The 23,794-nt window shown below is 37.8% G+C and overlaps 1 protein-coding gene across 5 annotated transcripts in view; it reads right to left on the bottom strand.

Moving 5' to 3' along the window:
* The window catches only part of FANCC (FA complementation group C), a 289,432-nt gene that overhangs the window by 74,374 nt on the left and 191,264 nt on the right, over positions 1-23,794 (bottom strand). For all 5 annotated transcript variants that reach the window (XM_081236412.1, XM_081236414.1, XM_081236415.1 and 2 more), the window contains exons 5-6: positions 9,378-9,491; positions 8,397-8,461 (exon numbers count right to left, since the gene is read on the bottom strand). In XM_081236412.1, the coding sequence (XP_081092538.1) occupies positions 8,397-8,461; positions 9,378-9,491 (179 nt within the window). The remainder of the gene's footprint in view (positions 1-8,396; positions 8,462-9,377; positions 9,492-23,794) is intronic.

Genomic DNA, 23,794 nt, shown 5'->3' with positions numbered 1-23,794 from the left:
GCTGCATCAGCTTTTTAATGTGTTGTTGAGTTTCTTTTGCTACTATTTTGTTGAGGATTTTTGCATCAATATTCATCAGGGATATTGGTCTTGGTTTTCTCTTCTTATGGTATATTTGTATGATTTTGATATCAGGGCTGGCTCCATAAAATGAATTGAAGTATTCCCTTCTCTAACTTTTTGAAAGAGTTTTGGGAAGGACTGGTATTAATTCTTCTTTAAATGTCTAGTAGAATTCTCCAGTGAAGTTATCTGGTCCTAGACTTGTCTTTGTTGAGAGGTTTTTGATTACTGATTCTATCTCCTTACTAGTTATAGATCTGTTCAGATTTTTAAATTTGTAATTCAGTATTAATAGGCTGTATGTTTATAAAAATTTAGCCATTTCTTCTAGGTTAGGTTATTCAATTCATTGGTGTATAAAAGTTCATAGTCTCTCTTATGATTCTTACTATTTTTATGGCATCAGTTGTAATGTCTCCTCTTTCATTTCTGGTATTTATTGCTTGAATATTCTATTTTTGTTAGTCTAGCTAAGGGTTTGTCAATTTTGTTGATTTTTTAAAAAAACTAACCCTAGTTTGAGTTTTTCCTATTGTTTTTCTATTCTCTATTTAGTTTATTTCTGTTGTAATCTTTATTTTTTTCATTCCTGCTGTATCTTTGGGTTTAGCCTGTTCTTCTAGCTCCTTAGAGATATAAAATTATGTTGTTGATTTGAGATATCTTTTTATTTTTATTTTATTAAAAAAATATTTATTTATTTATTTGCTGTATCAGGTCTTAGTTGCGGTGCACAGGCTCTAGAGTACCCAGGCTCGTTAGCTGAGGCACAGGCTTAGTTGTCCTGCAGCATGTGGGATCTCAGTTCCCTGACCAGCGATCAAACTGGCATCCCCTGCATTGCAAGGCCGATTCTTAACCACTGGAGGATTAGGGAAGCCCCCTCTTCTTTTTTAATGAAGGCATTTACCACTAGATACTTCCCTCTTAATAATGCTTTTCCTGTATCCTATAATTTTTGGTATATTGCGTTTTTGTTTTCATTTGTCTCAATATATTTTCTAATTTCCCTTGTGATTTCTTCTTTGACCCATTAATTTTTTAATAGCATATTGTTTAATTTGCACATATTTGTGAATTTCCCAGTTTTCCTCCTGTTATTGATTTTTAGTTTCATACTATCATGATTAGAAAAGGTATTTGGTATGATTTCAATCTTGAATTTGTTAGGACTTGTTTTGTGGCCTAACATGATCTATCCTGGAGAATTTCTGTGTGTGCTTGAGAATAATGTACATTCTGCTATTATAGAGTGTTCTACATATAACTATAAGGTCCAGTTCATTTATGATGTTTTTCAAGTCTTCTGTTTCCTTATTGACCTTTGGTCTGGTTGATCTATGCATTATTGAAACTGGGGTATTGAAATCTCCTATTATTATTTTCCTGCTTTCTATTTCTCCCTGCAATCAATGTTTGCTTCATATATTTTGGTGCTCTGCTGTTAGGTGCATATATATTTATAATTGTTATATCTTCCTAGAGAACTGATCCTCTTTATCATTAAATAATGTCCTTCTTTGTCTCTTGGAACAGTTTTTGACTTAAGTTATACTTTGTCTAATATAAGTATGGTCACTCCTGCTCTCTTGTGGTTACCATTTGCATGGAATATCTTTTTCACTTTCAGCTTATATATATCCTTACATCTAAAATGAGTCTCCTGTAGACAGCATACAGTTGACCCTGTTTTTTTATCAATTTAGTCACTCTATGTTTTTTGATCGGAGCGTTTAATCCATTTACACTTAAAGTAATTACTAACAAAGAAGGACTTACTATTGCCATTTCATTGTTTTCTGTATGTCCTGCAGTTATTCTGTCCCTCTTTTCCTTACTTGCTGCCTTCCTTTGTTTTGTTGAAAAAAAATTTTTGTTTTGGTGGAGATATGCTTTGACTCTCTTCTCATTTTCCTTTGTGCAACTTCTATAGGTATTTTCTTTGTTGTTGCCATGGGGATTACATTAAATATCTTATGGTTAAAGCAATCTATTTTATTTAAAAAAATTTTTTAACTTTTTCTTAAATTGAGATGTAGCTGATGTACAATATTATATAAATTACAGCTGTACACAATTTTTAAAGGTTATTCTCCATTTATAGTTATTAGAAAACACTCCCTCTGTTGTACAATATATCCTTGTAGCTTATTTATTTTATACATAATAGTTTGTACCTCTCAATCCTCTACCCCTACCTTTTTTTTTTTTTATGGTATGCGGGCTTCTCACTGCTGTGGCCTCTCCCATTGTGGAGCACAGACCCCGGACGCACAGGCTCAGCGGCCATGGCTCACAGCCAGCCGCTCCACGGCATGTGGGATCCCTCCGGACCGGGGCACGAACCCGCGTCCCCTGCATCGGCAGGCGGACTCTCAACCACTGCGCCACCAGGGAAACCCCCCCTACCCCTATCTTGACTCTCCACCTTCCCTCTCCTCACTGGTAACTACTAGTTTGTTCTCTATATCTGGGGAGTCTGTTTCCTTTTTGTTATAGTCACTAGCTTGTCTGATATTTTAGATTCCACATATAAGTGATACCATACAGTATTTGTCTTTCTCTGTCTTATTTCACTTAGCATAATGCCCTCCAGGTCCATTCATGTTGTTGCAAATGGCAAAATTTTGTTCTTTTTTGTGGCTGAGTAGTATTCCATTGTATACATATATACCATCTATTTTAAACTGATAACTTCAGTTGCAGTAAAAAACATTACTCCTTTATACCTCCTCCCTCTGCTTTATGTTTTTGATGTCATAAGTTTCACCTTTTTAATATTTTGTATCCATTAACATAGTTTTACAATTATCGTAATTTTTTCTGATTTTATATTTTAAGTTTTATAACAGAAATAAAAGTAATTTATGCACCACTGTTACATATTACATGGTTTTGTATTTGTTTACATATTTACTTTTACCAGAGAATTTTGTATCTTGGGATGCTCCTGTGTTGCTGTCTAGAGTCTTTGTTTCAACTTGAAAAACTCCCTTTAACAATTCTTACAGCAAGTCTAGTGGTGATGAACTCCCTCAGCTTTTATTCATCTGGAAAGGTCTTAATTTCTCCTTCCTGCCACAGACAGTTGGCAGAATATAATCATCTTGGTTGGCAGGTTTTTACTTTTAGCACTTTGAATATATCATCCCACTCCCTTCTGGCCTTAAGGTTTCTGCTGAGTAATCCACTAATAATCTTATGGGAGCTTCCTTGAATGTGATGAGTTTTTTCTTGCTGTTGTCAACATTCTCTGTCTTTGACTTTTTTTCCTCCTCCAACCTCTTGTCTGACTTTTGACAGTTTGATTATAACATGTCTCAGTATGGGCCTTTTTGGTTCATCCTAGTTAAAGTTCTTTAAGCTTCTTTAATTTGGATGCCCAATTCCTTCCTCAGATTTGATAAGCTCTTTGCCCTTTTCTTTCTCTCTTCTCCTTCTAGGACTCCCACAATGCATATAATTGGTCCACTTGATGGTGTCCCATTAGTTCTTAGGCTTAATTTACTTTTCTTTATTCTTTTTTCTTTACATTCCCCTAATTTAATAATTTCAAATAACATGTCTTCAAGTTAACTGCTTGATCAAGTTTACTGCTGAACTCTTCCAGTGAATTTTTCATTTCAATCATTGTATTCTTCAGCTCCAGAATATCTGTCTGGTTGTTTCTCAGTAATTTCTATCTCTTTGTTGATAGTCCCATTTTGTTCATTCATGATTTTTCTGATTTTGTTTAGTTGTTTATCTGTATTCTACTGCAGTGCATTGAGTTTCTTTAGAATGATTATTTTGAGTTCTTTGCCAGGTAATTCATAGACCTCTATTTCTTTAGGGTAGGTTTGTAGAGATTATTTTTATTCCTTTGATTGAGCCACGTTTTCCTGTTTCTTTGTGTGCCTTATTATTTTTTTCTGTTTTGTGAATTTGAAGAAACAGTCACCTCTCCCAGTCTTTACAGACTGGCTTTGTACAGGAGAAGACTTTCACAATCAACCTGGCTAGAGAACCTGGGGGTCCTTCAAACATTTTCTGGGGATGCATCTTCTCTGGGCCTAGGCACATAATTTCCCAGTTAGAGCTTTGCCAGTTTCTTTTTCAGGAGTTTATAATCTCTTCCTCCCTCTAGTGTTTATCTGTGGTACCACAGGTTCTCTGACGCTTCAACAAGCCACTAAGCTCTTTTGTTCTCTCCAGCCCCCCAGGCATCCAAAGTATGCTGGTTCTGTTACTGCCTCAAGTCAGGGGAGACGGAAACTAATCTCTAGGGTATCCCCTTTAAAAGTTGTAACATGGTATGCACATTCCACTCTTCTCCCCATCCCCACCCCAAAAGAGAAGTTGTGAGTTGGGTACTTTGTCCTAATCATGCTGACCTGAGCCAACCTGTCTGTGGCACTGCCTGTTCTCTGTTGCTGCAAAGAGCAGCTGAGTTCTCTTTAACTCTCCATGGTCTCCAGCAATTGAAAGTATGCCGATTCCTTGTCAGTGGTCAGAGTCAGGAAGGACAGATAGCAGTCCCTCAGGTAGCCCCCCAAAAGTTAGAACACTGGACATATTCCAGTCTTTCCCTCCCAAGGGAGATACTTCAAGCTGGACTTTTCCTCCCAATCCTCCCAAGCCAGGCCAGCTTAGGGGAGGGGCTACTGTGGTTGATATGAAATGGCTTTCTTACCCATTTTGATACGGCTATGCTTGACTTTGAGTTTGCCAGGGGTATTGTGACTTTGTAATTGATTTCTGAAGTCTCATAAAGTCTCTTTGGGTCATACACTATTTTTAAGTTAGTGTCTCTGTGGAAGAACAGGACTAGGGCTTCCTATTCTATCTTGCTGGCATCACTCCTAAAGAATTTTTTAAATGTTTATTATTTATTGTTTTCCTCTTTTGGTAATGACCTGCTTATATAGCTTGGCCATTTCCATACTGGAGTGTTTGCGTCTTTATGAGTGATTTCCAGGAGGCATTTCTATAGTCTGCATACTAGTCCTTTGTCTGTTTTACAAGTCGCAAATATCTTCTACGTCTGGCTGCTCTTTTCTATTTGTTAACAGCTTTCTGTTTCTGTTTTTATTTATTCTTAGCTGAATTTTAAGAAATCAACTTTACCTATATTGGGAGTTTGGTGTGGGGTGTATGTACACACTGCATCTTATTGATTTTTGAAGTCCCCTTCAGTAATTTTTAATTCTATTATTTAAAAGATCCATTATTCAACATTCACCTCAAGGCTAAATCAAAGTCTTTACCTGACATGTAAATGATGGTAAGTGCTTTCCATGCACCCTACAGGCTCTTCTTATTACTTTTTAAGGTATACTTTATATACCACAAAATGCACCTATTTGAAATGTACAATTCAAAGATTTTTAACAAATAAATGACTTGGGCAACCATCATCATCATCATCATCATCCACTTTCAGGACATTTTCATCACCTCAAGATCTTTTGTGTTCATTGGCAGGAAATCCCTGTATCTACCTCTAGTCCCAGGTAACAACTAATCTACTTTCTGTCTCTATAGTATTATTTGTCTATTCCGGACATTTTATAAGCATGGAATCATACAATATGTGGTCTTTCATGACTGGCTTCTTTCACTAAGCATTATGTTTTTGAAGTTCACACATATTATAGCATGAATCAGGAGACTTCCTTTTTTACTGAGGAATAGTATTCTATTGTATGCACATACTATATTTTGTTTATCCATTCAATACTATATTTTGTTTATCCATTCATGAGTTGATGGATATTTGGGTTGCTTCCATTTTTCGTCTACTATGAATAATGCCACTTTGAACATTCATACACAAGCATTTGTGTGCTTATTAGCCATTTGTGTACATATTTTTGGTGACATGTATTCCAATCTTTTGCCTATTTCATAACAGGGTTATTTGTCTTCTTATTACTGGGATCTTTGTTATTCTGGGTATAAGCCCTTTATCAGATGTATGATTTGAAAATACTTTCTCACAGTCTATGACCTGTCTTTTCATTTTTTAAACAGTGGTAAAAGATAATTTTTTATTTGTTTATGCATTCACTTGCAGATGGTCCTTTGGATCATTTCTGGGTTTTTTTTTTTGTGGTACACGGGCCTCTCACTGTTGTGGCCTCTCCTGCTGTGGAGCACAGGCTCTGGACATGCAGGCTCAGCGGCCATGGCTCATGGGCCCAGCCGCTCCACGGCATGTGGGATCTTCCTGGACCGGGGCACGAACCCGTGTCCCCTGCATCAGCAGGTAGACTCTCAAACACTGCGCCACCAGGAAAGCCCTGTTTCTGGTTTTGAACTATTACAAATAAAGCAGCTATGAATATATAGAAATATTTGTGAATACTTACATTTTCATTTGTCATGACAATACTCAAGAGTGGAATTGGTGGGCTCAGTGGTAAGTGTATGTTTAACTTTATAATAAACTGCCACACTGTTTACCAAAGTAGTCACCCCACTTCACATTCTTAAAAACAGTGTGTGAGAAATCCAGTAGTTCCATATCCTTTCCAACACATGCTAATGTGAGTGTTTTAAATTTTAGTCATTTGAGGGAGTGTACAGTGGTATCACGTTTGTTTTTTTTTCTTAATTTTTTTTATTGTGGTAAAACACACATAATAGTTATCAGTTTAACCAATTATAAGTGGTTAACCATTCCATGGTATTAAATATATTCACCTTCTGTCACCACAGTCTATACCCAAAGTTTTAATCATCCCCAACATTAACTATGTACCTATGAAACAATAATTCCATTCCCTCAAGCCCCTGATAACCTCTATTCTGTTTCCTACCTCTATGACTTTGCTTATTCTAGGTACCTTATATAAGTGGAATCATAGAATATTTGTCCTTCGGTGGCTTCGGTGGTCCATACACGTTCTTGCATATGTAAAAGATTTTTTCCTTTTTATGGATGAATAGTATTCTTTTATATTTATATACCACATTTTGTTTATCTGTTCACCTGTTGATGGGCACTTGGTTGTTTCCACCTTTTGGCTATTGTGAACAATGCTGCTATGAATATTGGTTTACAGGTATCTGTTCAAATCCCTGCTTTCAATTTTTTGGAATATATACCAAAGAGTGGAATTGCTAGGACTTATGGAAATTCTACGCTTAACTTTTTGAGGAACTGCCAAACTGTTTTCCACAAGGGCTGCACCACTTTACACTCTCATCAGCTATGTATAAGGGTTCTACTTTCTCCACATCCTTGCCAACATGTGTCATTTTCCATTTTGTTTGTTCGTTTTTTAAATTATAGCTATCCTACTAGGTATATTGTGGTATCCCACTGTGATTTTAATTTGCATTTCCATAATTGGTAATTTTAAGCATTTTTTTAATGTGCTTATTGGATAGTTGTACATCTTTGGAGGAGTGTCTAGTTAAGTCTCTTACCCATTTTTGAACTGAGTTTTTTCTTGTTGAGGTTTAGGAGTTCTTTTTATAGTCTGTATATTAGTCCCTTATCAGATATATCATTCCCAAATGTTTTCACTCACTTAGTAGATGTTGTCTTAATATTAATGAAATCCAATTTATCTACTTTTGCTTTGTTTCTTGTGCTTTTGGTGTCATATTCCAAAAATCCCTGCCAAATCTAATGTCATGAAGATTTTCTCCAGTGTTTTCATCTAAGAGTTTTATAGTTTGAGGGGTAAATGCAAAGGATTCCTAAAGGCTGAGGGCAAAGACCATTTCTGATAGAGCTTTAATTGTCAATAGCTTTACAAAAAAAAAAAAGTCACAAATTTCTTTGGCCCCCAGATTCTCTTAGTGAGTTGTTAAAAATGAAATACTCACCAATAAAAACAACTTTGAATTCCTTCATATAGTGAAGAAACAGTTTGTAATATGATTAATTGCCTTTAAATTTGTCTGAATCTGTTTGATTTGTTTAGTCTAGATTTTGGAATATTATGTTTCTTAAAATAGGTTATTTGTGTACATCAAATATCTATTGCCTTGTAAATATTCTGATCGTGTATGTGTGTGTCTGAACGATACACACTCACACTGAGCTGCACACTTCTTACTTTTGTGTTCCATATTGCATATGTGGGGCTTTTTACTCAATGGGTGCCCAAGAGTCATTGCATGATCTACTTACTGACCTGAGAGTTGAGAGAATAGTAATTAAAAAAAGAAAATTTGTAAAACTTACCAATTTGCCATGTATCCCCTGAAAATAATCTCTCCACATAGAATACAACCATAACTATGAACATGCATTTCCTAAGTATTATAAAATTTTTCTCTCATAACCAAACTGATACGTTTTGAAACTTGAGAATAGGGATGTTTAGTTTAACACCTACCGCCTTTGAGTGTTAAATCCATTAAGATGATTCTCTCTGAGTTCAGACACTAATGATAAAACCATCTGTAAAACAAAATCAGTTGCAGGTTAACTCACGCTGCAAACAGGATTACATCAGTTCTATTTTTCTTGATGTGAGTGATATTTCCGTTGAGATTCCCTACTCTCTTCCCCCACCAATCTTTTCCTTGTCTTACTTTGTCAAAGCAGTGCCAAGTCACATTTACTAATAACTTGGATTTTATGTTTAATGTCTGTTACTCCATATTCTGATGTAAGCAAATGAATAATAGACAAGTCATTAATTTCCCCCAAATTAAAACCAAACCTGTTAAAAATAAAACCATGTTAGAGTTAGCTTACTTTTTTTCTTTCTTAACTTAGTTCTTTATTTTTTAAAAATGTTATTCATGTATAAACCTTCCAAAATACAGGAATAGTTAATAAGCATTAAAAATCTCATAACATTTTTTAGAAGAGCTATGTTAAGACCACAAGTTAAAATTTCTTAAATTTGGCTAAAATTTAAGGTAGACGAAATCACAGCTTTAATACTAAGATGTAAAATATATAATACCATTTACAAGATTGTTATTATTGAATATTTTGCTTTAACATAAAATTCCTATCAGGTTATTTTTAAATATGAAATTTGTCTAACAGTAAAAGGCTGTGTTTATATTGGTTAAGGAAATCTTTTCTCCCAAAAACCTTTGAGAGAATAAATGAGATGTATGTGTTAAGGGACAGAGAGGTTGGTTGATTTAGAATAACCTCTCCTGGTTTCCTTCTTCTTTCTCATAATCTCCCATCTCACATTTTTTCCTTACATGGCCATAAGTCCGCCCAAGGTAAGAAGAGATAAACATAGAAAAGTTAAACAGCTCTCCTGGAGGAGTGAAATATTTCCATTTACCTTTTTTGCAGATGGTACATTAAGCAATGAAAATTTCAATACTAATAAATTAAAAATACTCACATTTTTAAGTAAACCAGAATAGTAATCTGTGGGTGCATACCCAAGAACTTGAGTAAAAAGATCAACTTCTTTTATATCAAATCTGAATGTGGAAAGTATATGAGATAACAACCCCTAAAAAACATAAACAGAAAGAGAAAAAGGTCTTAAAAATGAATGTAAGTCCCCATTATATATAATGCTTAGAATCTGGGTCATTTGCAAATGGGGTGGTCTCTATGAAATGAATAATCTTAATTTGTCCAAATAACTCAGGTCACTTTGATTCAGGTATAAAGAAGAAATAAGTTAGTGATAAAATTATTACATTAAGTAAATTTAAACAAATACTAACAGTGAAAAAAATGTATAACTAATGAACAGTGCTTAAACCATATTAAAAATGTGATCTTTACTGTTTTCAAACTCAGTAGAATATTTTTATCAGAGTAGAGATGATAACTAAATACATAACAAGGAACACACCACAAATCACAAAGGAAAGATTATGCAGTAAATGGTGCTAGGAAAACTATTTGAAAAAAATTAGATTCTCACATTATTTATCAAAATATACTTGAATTTACTGTAAATTAAGAGATCAATGTAAAACTGAAATAAAATAATAAACAAGAAGAAAATACAAGTACTTTTCACATGTCTGAATGGGGAAGAACTTTGTAAACTGAAAATCAAGGGAGCAAATCACTGATCGTCCTAAATTAAAAAACAAAAAAACTCTTGTGTTTTCCAGCGAATAATATAAGCACAAAACTATGAAGAATATTAACAACAAATAATACAGACATATGTAATCATATTAGTGTGCAAAATACCATATGACAAATACTAAGAGCATAAAAAAGGAGTATGAACAGATAATTCCTAAAACAAAACACAAATGCCCAAGAAACACATGGATAAATGTTCAGTCTCATAATCAAAAAGGCAAATTTAAATATCAACATAACATTTTCCACTAAATGAATTAAAGAGTTTTAAAGACATGAATACCTAATGCTAATCTGCATTCTCTGAAACAGGTACTCTGTGTGAGCTATTGGAAAAATACAAATGGGATCCACACATCACTGCTATTGTGAACTGCACGAAGGCACCTATAGAGTGTAAGCAAGTATAACACAAACCATACCCACCCCCAAGCTTGGACTGCCAGGGCTATGTCTGCCTAGATGTTTGTAACATGGAGACACCTTATAGGTTGGTAGAGGCCTACTTTATAGAAAACAACTTGAGAATGTATATTAAAGGTTTTAAAAGTATTCAGAGCTTTTAACGTATATTTAAGGAAATAAATCCAAATATCATGATGGGGATTATGCTCAAAGATGTTCACTACAGTGTTATTTCTCATAGTAAAAAATGTCTAACAGCAGGGAATGATTAATTTATAATACCCTCAATACCATGGCTCACTGTAAGCCATTAAAATGCTTATAAAGAATTTATGACAGCATTTTAAATGGTTATAATGTTAAATGAAGAAAGGAAGATGCAAAATTGTATATAGAGAAATGATCTTATCAATATAAAAACAATCCAGACATGGGAATGAAAAAATAATGGAAGAAAATATCAGCAAATGTTAACAGTCTCTGGGATGGTGCTAGTACGGGTTTATATCTTTTTTCTTCTTTCTACTTCAGTACACTTTCCAGTTTCGTATATTTGTTTGTACTACTTTTTAATCAGGAAAAATATCTTTACTTTTTGAAAAGTGTTATTTGGAAATATTTTATGTTTTAACAACAGCTTTATTGAGATATAATTCATATACCATAAAATTCACCCCTTTAAGTGTATAAAACTCAGTGGTTTTTAGTATACTCATTAGCCAGCCAACAGTCATTTTAATTCATTTTAATTCTTTTTTTAAAGTCTTGTACTGCATTTTGTGAGTACACATTACAAGATAAAATGAATTTGTATAAATGTGTGGGAGTTCATACACAAATACTTAGGGCAGTCAAATCTAGGGAAGAGGCTATGCATCACTTCAGTCACAGGTAGGCCCCACGAGGCTGGGGCAACAAACACACCAGTTAACACAAAAGGGCACATATCACTAATCCATCATGTCACTCTTTTCAGATCTATCATAAACTATTTCACATATTCAAAAGATATAAAATGACAAATTTTGCCCGCCATGTAACTTAATAAAGCATTAGAAACACCAAGGAAGACTTCTGTGCCATCTCTCCTTTTCCCCACCACAATTCTACAGCAGTCCTTCTCCCTGGGGAAAAATCTACCCCAATCTGGTGTGCACCCTTTCAGGTAGATCATGGTACTTTCTCCCTATGAGCTCAGACTTGCCTCAGTATCCTCAAAACAGAACTCCAGGCAACACTACTAAGTAATAGAGATTGAAACCTGCTGTCCTTACATGAGATCCCATCTACTGTTTTCAAATTAGAAGAGTTTATAGCAAGCTAACAAAGTAACTTTGAAATATTACTACTCAGTAGAAGATATTCATGATTTAAACGACAACAACAAAAAGGCCCAGCCACATGCATAATGTGATTCACAGAAAATGAAACAACTGGAGAGGGAGAAAAACAGGAAATTTACAGAGTTAAAGTGAACTTTTTAATAAGGTATAAGATCATGAAAAGGCTCCTTCTAGAGTGAAGAAAAGTCTGGATGGAAGCTACCTGCATGTATTGGCCTTTTTTTCCTTTCAGTTCAAAGCTGTCCTTTATAAATACAGAAAGCAAACAGGAGCTGACAATAGCCCCAGGAGAGTTCATCTCCCAGTTATTTTCAAACACTAAGTGCAATCTGGGTGAGATCAAGCAGTTGTGGTTAGGCTGGCAGAGCCAGGAGAAGTAAATTACAGCCAATGTACCATCCTTTGAGAGGCGGTGTTTACTGGTAGATTCTGCTTAGTTCACCACAGCAAGGAGCACACATGGTGCTCTCAGCAAGTGGGACTTGACTCCCTGTGTGGGGTGCAATGTAGGTGTTCTGGTGAAGAAAAGTCCAGGCTTGGCCAACCATATGCCACATCCATGTGGAGGTGCCCACAGCAGATCAGGCAGGGGGAGGGAGGAAGCCCAGTTTCCTTATTTGGAAACGAGGCAGCCAATGGTTCAGAGTCAGGAGCAGTCTGGGTTTTTCACAGAGGAGGTCAGTCTGATGTTACATGGAGGGAGGGCAGAACTGGCAGTGCTTAACTTTCTGTTACCAAACTTTTGGCATTCTATTTAACAAACATTTAAAGCACTTATATGCTGGGAGCTGTTCTATCAATATCAACTCATTTAATCCCCACAGCCTATGGGGTAAGTGCTACTACTAAATGTGTTATACATGAGGAAACTGAGACACAATGAAAGTAAGTAACATGCCCAAGGCTGGTTACCTACTCTGCGGCCAAACCTTGTAGGGAATCTCCCTGTATGCATTCTCTATGAAGCAGCTAGAATAGTTTAACAATGCAAATCTGATTGGTATTCAGCTTAAGACTCCCAATAACTCTTATAGTGAAGCCCAAACTTCTCTCCAAAGGAGGAACCTGGCCCCACTGGTTTTGCAGCCCTTGCCTAGGGCTGACTTTCCCTCACTAGCTTGTTTGGGGCCCTGAAGGCTCTTTGGTCCCCCAAGATTTTAGTATGTTCTAGTCCATTTAGCTGGTTAAGTGTTGCTTCTTGAGGGAATTCTAACAATTATAACAACCAAAGTTTTTTGAGTGCTTACCATGTGTGAAGCACTGGGCTACATTCTCTAAGTATGGCATATCACTTAAAGTCCCATAAATTCAGTTTTTAATACAATTAAATTAAGCAAAGTTTCAATTAAGCCACCTAGAAACCGGTGGCTGCCATCATAATTCACTTGATTGACTTTTAAAAATTAAAGCATGAAGTATTACAGACCCAGTTGAGACAGAAAGTAACACAGTGTATGCACAATAGAAGAAAACCAGTTTCAAGCCAGTAACAGTTAAGGGTCAGCTAAGATTGTAGGTCTTAAGGAAAACCACGTAAAGCCTTTCCCTTGTAATCCAGTGCTGCCCAGAAGCACTCACAGGCTGGGTGCTGGACCAAGGCATGGAGGTTATCTCCCCAAAACTGCATGAGTTACTCCGGCAGCTGAGCCAATGAAAGTTAAAAAAAAAAAATCTAGGACATTCAATAGATTCAGAGGGTGCAATCAGGGACTGTAAATAATTCCTGAGTAATGTTTAAAATAGCCATAAACATTTCCCTCAACAGTATTCACAACACCTGCATTATACAAGCTGACTATAATGCTTAAGGTCTTGGAAAGACGAAAATAACTTAACTGGCAGACCTGTCTTGGCTTAATTTCCCAAAATGATATGGTTAGAAACTGATTTTTTAAAAAATCAAATGCTATAAAGATTAGTTCCCCACCGTACCTCTTGCTGTTTAAAAAATAAAAAGAAAAACAACCCTATACCTTAATACTCAGTGTTGGCAAGGATGTGGTAAGGGGCACTCCATTGCTGTTGGATGCACAAATTTTTTTAAATAAATAAATTTATTTTTTATTTACTTATTTACTTATTTATTTTTGGCTGCGTTGGGTCTTCGTTGCTGCATGTGGGTTTTCTCTAGCTGCGGTGAGTGGGGGCTACTCTTCTGTTGTGGCGGGCTGGCTTCTCATTGAGGTGGCTTCTCTTGTTGCAGCGCACGGGCTCTAGGTGCACAGGCTTCAGTAGTTGTGGCACACGGGCTTAGTTGCTCCACGGCATATGAGATCTTCCCAGACCAGGGCTCGAACCCGTGTCCCCTTCACTGGTAGGTGGATTCTTTAACCACTGCACCACCAGGGAAGTTCTGGGAGCACAAATTTGTAAAGCCTTCCTGGGAACTCACTTGATGATATGTAACCAAAGCATTAAAATTCATATCCTTTTATTCAGTAATTTGATTTCCAAAAATATATCCTAAGGAAAGATTTAGGTTCATGACAGTATTACTTATAAGAGTGAAAAACTAGAAGCAACCAAAGCACCCAACAACATTGGATTGGTTGAATCCATCTTGGTTTATCCAACAGCATGAATCACATTGTAAAAAAGATATTTAATGACATAGGAAAAGACAATGTAACATTAATTTGAAAATCAAGGTGTAAAAACTGTATATTCAATGTGATTAATTTTATATGCGAAAAATACTAGGAAGAAACATGACAAACAGTTAACATATATTATTTCTGGGAGTGATTTAAAATTTCTCCTTTATACTACCTGTATTTCCAAAGTTTCTACAATTACCATATCTTACTTTTTATCGTAAAAAAATGTTTTGTAAAATGCAATTACGTGCTTTAACTTATGTGTTTTTTCTCATAATTCCCTAATACAAATTGCTATGAAGGGACACAACAGTTTTATCCCTGGATGAAATAAGCATAAGTCCTAGAAACAACATATTGAGGTCTGGCTATGGTTGCATAACTTCAAAACAGACACCTTAAACTTTAGACCTACAAATCTCTCTTTTAAAGTAAACTTAAAAATTGATAAGCACTTCTCATCGCTAAGAATAATATTTCTTACTGCCACCTAGTGGCAAACATTCTAAAGAAAAAACCATTAAAGATTCTGTAGGCACTGGCCCTTGGACAAAAATTAATTCCTACAGTCACACGATCATTGACTCATTTTAAAATGCTGACAGAGCAATCTTGGAAATCTACTCCAACCCCCTCATTTTACTGATGAGGAAGTAAGCTTCTAAATACATAAATCATTATCTACAAAAAGATGTGCATGTATATGAATAGGCTCCGATTTGAAAGGCATAAAGAAAACGTGCAAATGCAACACACTGACTAGTGATCTAAAATCCTTCAAGCGTGGAAAGTGCAAGAACCAACACAGCTGTGCATAAAACATTTTAAGCCCAATTTTGATTCATGTATGAGTTTGAACTCTGCTAATGTTTGAAAAGCCACTTAAAACTGCTTATACCATGAAAGTGAACTTTTGAGAAGAAAAGTTTTAAATAAATCAGGGGAAAATCCATTCCTTGTTTTCAGGTGTTCTTTCTTGTCCTAGTCTCATTGTATCTGCTCCGTCTTGTAACAGGCAGCACATTCACAGGCGGGTTAGTAAAGCTGGAGCTATGAGGTTGCGGTTTGGCGCAGGGTATGGGTGTGGAAGAAGGGCTGTGGTTTATGCTCAGGCAAAGGGTTAGGAGAGCCAAATTGTGGTCAATACTCTTGAACTGAGACAGAGCACGTATTTTATACTTCTCCAAACAATTTCTTCATCTGATCATTAAAGTCCTTTAGAATTTCCACCACTTTGGTCTCTACTACATCTATCTCTGAACACATAATATAAATAAAAACTTTTGTAAACAAGGATCCCTTATTCATTCATCAACAAATATATATTAAGTATGATCTGCATTCAAGCCACTCTACTGGGGCTATTGTGATAAGAAGCCCCCTACAATCCGATGAAGGGAGATAGAGATGGAAATATCCGTAATACAAGACAGAATGCACTAAGTGCTATAATGAAGGGGTAAGACAATCACTGTGGAAACAGAGGAAGTAATGACTAATTCTAACTGTAGGGTTTCAGAGTGCTCCCAGAGATGGTGACTTCTGAGCTGATTCTGACAGCTAGGGAAGGAGAGAAAGAGAGAGGAGAAGGAGGTATAGGAAAAAGAGGGTATGTAATGTTGGCTGCGCTAGACGGAGAAAAATGACTAGAGGGATCAGAGAAGGGTGGTGGAAAAGCGGCCATCGTGTGTGGGCAAAGACATGGGAAGTGTTCCTGTAACCCCTACTACTCCAATCCTTCACTGGATTTCTAAGCATAGCCTCCCCTATAGGGCCTCAGCCTACGTGGTCAAACTTACTTCTCCCGAGGAGGGACCTTCAAGATTGTGGAGGAGTAAGACGTGGAGATCACCTTCCTCCCCACAAATACATCAATAGTACATCTATATGTGGAACAACTACTGAGCACCTACTGAACGCTGGCAGAAAACCTCAGACTTCCCAAAAGGCAAGAAATTCCCCCACATACCTGGGTAGGGCAAAAAGGAAAACAGAGACAAAAGAATAGGGATGGGACCTGCACCTCGGGGAGGGAGCTGTGAAGGAGGAAAATTTTCCACACGCTAGGAAGCCCCTTCACTGGCAGAGATGGGGAGTGGGTGGGGGGGAAGCTTTGGGGCCACGGAGGAAAGCGCAGCAACAGGGGCTTAGAGGGCAAAGCGGAGAGATTCCTGCACAGAGGATCGGTGCTGACCAGCACTCACCAGCCCAAGAGGCTTGTCTGCTCATCGCCGGGACGGGTGGGGACTGGGAGCTGAGGCTCCGGCTTCAGAGGTCGGATCCCAGGGAGAGGACTGGGGTTGGCTGTGTGAACACAGCCTGAAGGGGGCTAGTGCGCCATGGCTAGCCGGGAGGGAGTCCGGGAAAAGGTCTGGATCTGCCTAAGAGTCAGGAGACCGTTGTTTCAGGGTGCGCGAGGAGAAGGGATTCAGAGCACTGCCAAACGAGGTCCAGAGATGGGCACGAGCCGTGGCTATCAGCGCGGACCCCAGAGACGGGCATGAGACACTAAGGCTGCTGCTGCAGCCACCAAGGAGCCTGTGTGCAAGCACAGGTCACTATCTACACCTCCCCTCCCGGGAGCCTGTGCAGCCAGCCACAGACAGGGTCCTGTGATCCAGGGACAACTTCCCCAGGAGAACACATGGCATGCCTCAGGTTGGTGCAACGTCATGCTGGCCTCTGCCGCTGCAGGCTCGCCCCGCATGCCGAACCCCTCCCTCCCCCAAGCCTGAGTGAGCCAGAGCCCCCGAATCAGCTGCTACTTTAAGCCCGTCCTGCCTGGGCTTGAACGGACGCTCTCAGGCGACCTACATGCAGAGGCGGGGCCAAATCCAAAGCTGAACCCCGGGAGCTGTGAGAACAAAGAAGAGAAAGGGAAATCTCTCCCAGCAGCCTCAGGAGCAGCCGATTAAATCTCCACAATCAACGTGATGTACCCTGCATCTGTGAAATACCTGAATAGACAATGAACCATCCCAAAATTAAGGTGGTTGACTTTGGGAGCAACTGTAGACTTGGGGTTGGCTTTCTGCATCTAATTTTGTTTCTGGTGTTATGTTTATTTTACTTTAGTATTTAGAGCTTATTATCATTGGTAGATTGGTTTATTGATTTGGTTGCTCTCTTCCTTTTTTTTTTAATATACATATATATTTCCTTTTTTCTCTTTTTGTGAGTGTGTATCTGTATGCTTCTTTTTGTGATTTTGTCTGTATAGCTTTGCTTTTACCATTTGTCCTAGGGTTGTGTCTGTCGGTTTGTTTTTTTTTTTAAGTATACAGTGTGCTCTTCTTATTTACTTATTTTTGGCTGCACCGGGTCTTTGTTGCTGCATGCGGGCCTTCTCCAGTTGCAGTGAGTGGGGGCTGCTCTTCGTTGCAGTACGCAGATTTCTTGTTGCTCTGTGCGGGCTTCTTGTTGCAGTGCACGGGCTTCTCACTGTGGTAGCTTCTCTGGTTGCGGAGTATGGGCTCCAGGGTCAGGGGCTTCAGTAGCTGAGGCAGGCGGGCTTAGTAGTTTGGCTCAGGGGCTCTAGAGCGCAGGCTCAGTAGTTGTGGTGCACGGGCCTAGCTACTCCACGGCATGTGTGATCTTCACAGACCAGGGCTTGGACCTGTGTACCCTGGATTGGCAGGCAGATTGTTAACCACTGCGCCACCAGGGAAGCCCAGCACTCTTTTATATGTTTGCAAATTTCTTTCCTATATGGCTTGAAAGAAGACAGCTGGATTCTTGTATTTACTTCTGCATTTAATTTGTTGCAATATGTTTTTTTTGGTTGAACTATATGGAGAGTCTAGCCCCACATAGATATGTAGTTTTAAAAGACAGGAGTATTATAATAGCTTCTTCACACATTACACATATTCTCCTTTGATACTACACCAAAATTTATCAAGCACTGCTAACCCTTTTTCCCGCAAGCCTATCTAGGAATGCAGGTAGAGCTGCCTGCCATAAGTCTAGGGGGTGATGGGTGGTCTCTACCATGAGAAGGGCTACAATTATCCACAATTTACTGGCCAAGCCTTACCCTGAAAGCTGAAAGTCCTCAAAGAAATTTTTATCTTTTGTCCTAGGGTTCTGTCTGTCCCATTTTTTGTGTTTTTGTGGTTTTTTTTGTATAGTTTTTAGCGCTTGTTATCATTGGTGGATTTGTTTCTTGGTTTGGTTGTTCTTTCTTTTTTCTTTATTACTTTCTTATTTTTTTATGTTTAATAATTTTTTTAATTTTTAATTTTAATAACTTTATTTTATTGTTTCCTTTCTTTCTTTCATTTTTTTTCTCCCTTTACTTCTGAGCCGAGTGGCTGACAGGGAACTGGTGCTTCGGCCGTCTGTCAGGCCTGAGCCTCTGAAGTGGGAGAGCCAAGTTCAGGCCACTGGCCCACCAGAGACTTCCTGGCCCCATGTAATATCACACAGAGATCTCACGGAGATCTCCATCTCAACGCTAAGACCCAGCTCCACTCAACAACGAGCAAGCCGCAGTGCTGGACACCCTATGACAAACAACTAGCAAGACAGGAACACAACGCCACCCATTAGAAGAGAGGCTGCCTAAAATCATACTAAGTTCACAGACAACCCAAAACACACCACTGGATGCGGTCCTGCCCACCAGAAGACAAGATCCAGCCTCATCCACCGGAGCACAGGCAACAGTCTCTCCACCAGGAAACCTACATAACCCTCTGAAGCAAGCTTAGCCACTGGCAGCAGACACCAAAAACAACGGGAACTACCGAACGGCAGTCTGCGAAAAGGAGACCCCAAACACAGTTTAAGTTAAGCAAAATGAGAAGACAGAGAAACACACAGCAGATGAAGCAGCAAGGTAAAAACCCACCAGACCAAACAAATGAAGAATAAACAGGCAGTCTACCTGAAAAAGAATTCAGAGTAATGATAGTAAAGATTATCCAAAATCCTGGAAATAGAATGGAGAAAATACAAGAAACATATAACAAGGACCCAGAAGAACTCAAGAGCAAACAAACAATGATGAACAACACAATAAATGAAATAAAAAATTCTCTAAAAGTAATCAACAGCAGAATAACTGAGGCAGAAGAACGGATAAGTGACCTGGAAGATAAAATAGTGGAAATAACTACTGCAGAGCAGAATAAAGAAAGAAGAATGAAAAGAATTGAGGACAGTCTCAGAGACCTCCGGGACAACACTAAACGCACCAACATTCGATTTGCAGGGGTCCCAGAAGAAGAAGAGAAAAAGAAACAGTCTGAGAAAATATTTGAAGAGATTATAGTTGAAAACTTCCCTAATATGGGAAAGGAAATAGTCAATCAAGTCCAGGAACCACAGAGAGCCCCATACAGGATAAATCCAAGGAGAAACATGCCAAGACATGTATTAATCAAACTATCAGAAATTAAATACAAAGAAAAAATATTAAAAGCAGCAAATGAAAAGCAACAAATAACATACAACAGAATTCCCAAAAGGTTAACAGCTGATTTTTCAGCAAAAACTCTGCAAGCCAGAAGGGAGTGGCAGGACATATTTAAAGTGATGAAAGGGAAAAACCTACAACCAAGATTACTCTACCCAGCAAGGATCTCCTTCAGATTTGAGAGAGAAATTAAAACCTTTCCAGACAAGCAAAAGCTAAGAGAATTCAGCACCACCAAACCAGCTTTGCAACAAATGCTAAAGGAACTTCTCTAGGCAGGAAACACAAGAGAAGGAAAAGACCTACAACAACAAATGCAAAACAATTAAGAAAATGGTAAGAGGAATATACATATCAATAACTACCTTAAATGTAAATGGATTAAATGCTCCAACCAAAAGACATAGACTGCCTGAATGGATATAAAAACAAGACCCGTATATATCCTGTCTACAAGAGACCCACCTCAGACCTACAGACACACACAGACTGAAAGTGAGGGGATGGAAAAAGATATTCCATGCAAATGGAAATCAAAAGAAAGCTGGTGTAGCAACTCTCATATCAGACAAAATAGACTTTAAAATAAAGGCTATTACAAGAGACAAAGAAGGACACTACATAATGATCAAGGGATCAACCCAAGAAGATACACAACAATTGTAAATATTTATGAACCCAACATAGAAGCACCTCAATACATAAGGCAAATGCTAACAGCCATAAAAGGGGAAATCGACAGTAACACAATAATAGTAGGGGACTTAAACAATGCATTTTCACCAATGGACAAATAATCCAAAATGAAAATAAATAAGAAAACACAAGCTTTAAATGATACATTAAAAAAGATGGACTTAATTGATATTTATAGGACATTCCATCCAAAAACAAGAGAATACACTTTCTTCTCAAGTGCTCATGGAACATTCTCCAGGATAGATCATAGACTGGGTCACAAATCAAGCCTTGGTAAATTTAAGAAAAATGAAATCATATCAAGTATCTTTTCCAACCACAACGCTATGAGACCAGATATCAATTACAGGAAAAAATCTGTAAAACATATAAACCCATGGAGGCTAAACAATACACTACTAAATAACCAAGAGATCACTGAAGAAATCAAAGAAGACAACAAAAAATACCTAGAAACAAATGACAATGAAAACACGATGACTCAAAACCTATGGGATGCAGCAAAAGCAGTTCTAAGAGGGAAGTTTATAGCAATACAATCCTACCTCATGAAACAAGAAACATTTCAAATAGATAACCTAACCCTACAACTAAAGCAATTACGGAAAGAACAAAAAAACCCCAAAGTTAGCAGAAGGAAAGAAATCATAAAGATCAGATCAGAAATAAATGAAAAAGAAACAAAGGAAACAACAGCAAAGATCAATAAAACTAAAAGCTGTTTCTTTGAGAAGATAAACAAAATTGATAAACCATTAGCCAGACTCATCAAGAAAAAAAGGGAGAAGACTGAAATCAATAGAATTAGAAATGAAAAAGGAGAAGTAACAACTGACACTGAAGAAATACAAAGGATCATGAGAGATTACTAGAAGCAACTATATGCCAATAAAATGGACAACCTGGAAAAAATGGACAAATTCTTAGAAAAGCACAACCTTCCAAGACTGAACCAGGAAGAAATAGAGAATATAAACAGACCAATCACAAGAACTGAAATTGAAACTGTGATTAAAAATCTTCCAACAAACAGAAGTCCAGGACCAGATGGCTTCACAGGCAAATTCTATCACACATTTAGAGAAGAGCTAACACCTATCTTTCTCAAACTCTTCCAAAATATAGCAGAGGGAGGAACACTCCTGAACTCATTGTACGAGGCACCATCACCCTGATACCAAAACCAGACAAAGATGTCACAAAAAAAGGAAACTACAGGCCAATATCACTGATGAACATAGATGCAAAAATTCTCAACAAAATACTAGCAAACAGAATCCAAGAGCACATTAAAGGGATCATACACCATGATCAAGTGGGGTTTACCCCAAGAATGCAAGGATTCTTCAATATACGCCAATCAATCAATGTGATACACCATATTAACAAACTGAAGGAGAAAAACCATATGATCATCTCAACAGATGCAGAAAAACCTTTTGACAAAATTCAACACCCATTTATGATAAAAACCATCCAGAAAGTAGGCATAGAGGGAACTTTCCTCAACATAATAAAGACCATATGTGACAAACGCACTGCCAGCATCATTCTGAAAGGGAAAAACTGAAACCATTTCCATTAAGATCAGGAACAAGACAAGGTTGCCCACTCTCACCACTATTATCCAACATAGTTTTGGAAGTTTTAGCCACAGAAATCAGAGAAGAAAAAGAAATAAAAGGAATCCAAATAGGAAAAGGAGAAATAAATCTGTCACTGTTTGCAGATGACATGATACTATACATAGAGAATCCTAAAGATGATACCAGAAACCTACTAGAGCTAATTAATGAATTTGGTAAAGTAGCAGGATACAAAATTAATGCACAGAAATCTCTTGCATTCCTATACTCTAATGATAAAAATCTGAAAGAGAAATTAAGGAAACACTCCCATTTACCATGGCAACAAAAAGAATAAAATACCTAGGAATAAACCTACCTAAGGAGACAAAGGACCTGTATGCAGAAAACTGTAAGACACTGATGAAAGAAATTAAAGATGATACAAACAGATGGAGAGATATACCATGTTTCTGGATTGGAAGATTCAACATTGTGAAAATGACTCTATTACCCAAAGCAATCTACAGATTCAATGCAATCCCTGTCAAACTACCAGTGGCATTTTTCACAGAACTAGAACAAAAAATTTCACATTTTGGATGGAAACACAAAAGACCCTGAATAGCCAAAGCAATCTTGAGAAAGAAAAAAAGAGTTGGAGGAATCAGGCTCCCTGACTTCAGACTATACTACAAAGCTACAGAAATCAAGACAGTATGATACAGTCACAAAAACAGAAATATAGATCAATGGAACAAGACAGAAAGCCCAGAGATAAACCCTCGCACATACGGTCACCTTATCTTTGATAAAGGAGGCAAGAATATACAATGGAGAAAAGACAGTCTCTTCAGTAAGTGGTGCTGGGAAAACTGGGCAGCTACATGTAAAAGAATGAAATTAGAACACTCCCTAACATCATACACAAAAATAAATTGGATTGAAGACCTAAATGTAAGGCCAGACACTATCAAACTCTTAGAGGAAAATATAGGCAGAACACTCTATGACATAAATCACAGCAAGATCCTCTTTGACCCGCCTCCTAGAGAAATCGAAATAAAAACAAAAATAAACAAATGGGACCTAATGAAACTTCAAAGCTTTTGCACAGCAAAGGAAATGTATAAACAAGACGAAAAGACAACCCTCAGGATGGGAGGAAATATTTGCAAACGAAGCAACTGACAAAGGATTAATCTCCAAAATATATAAACAGCTCATGCAGCTCAATATCAAAAAAATAAACAACCCAAGCCAAAAATGGGCAGAAGACCTAAATAGACATTTCCCCAAAGAAGATATACAGATGGCCAACAAACACATGAAAGGATGCTCAACACCACTAATCATTAGAGAAATGCAAATCAAAACTACAATGAGGGGCTTCCCTGGTGGCGCAGTGGTTGGGGGTCCGCCTGCCGATGCAGGGGACACGGGTTCGTGACCCGGTCCGGGAAGATCCCACATGCCGCGGAGTGGCTGGGCCCGTGAGCCATGGCCGCTGAGCCTGCGCGTCTGGAGCCTGTGCTCCGCAACGGGAGAGGCCACAACAGCGAGAGGCCTGCGTACCGCAAAAAAAAAAAAAAAAAAAAAAACTACAATGAGATATCACCTCACACTGGTCAGAATGGCCATCATCAAAAAATTTACAAACAATAAATGCTGGAGAGGGT

This window comes from Mesoplodon bidens, assembly GCF_964165515.1.
Source record: "Mesoplodon bidens genome assembly, chromosome: 6".
Taxonomy (NCBI): domain Eukaryota; kingdom Metazoa; phylum Chordata; class Mammalia; order Artiodactyla; family Ziphiidae; genus Mesoplodon; species Mesoplodon bidens.
This window is presented reverse-complemented; position numbering and strand designations above follow the sequence as displayed.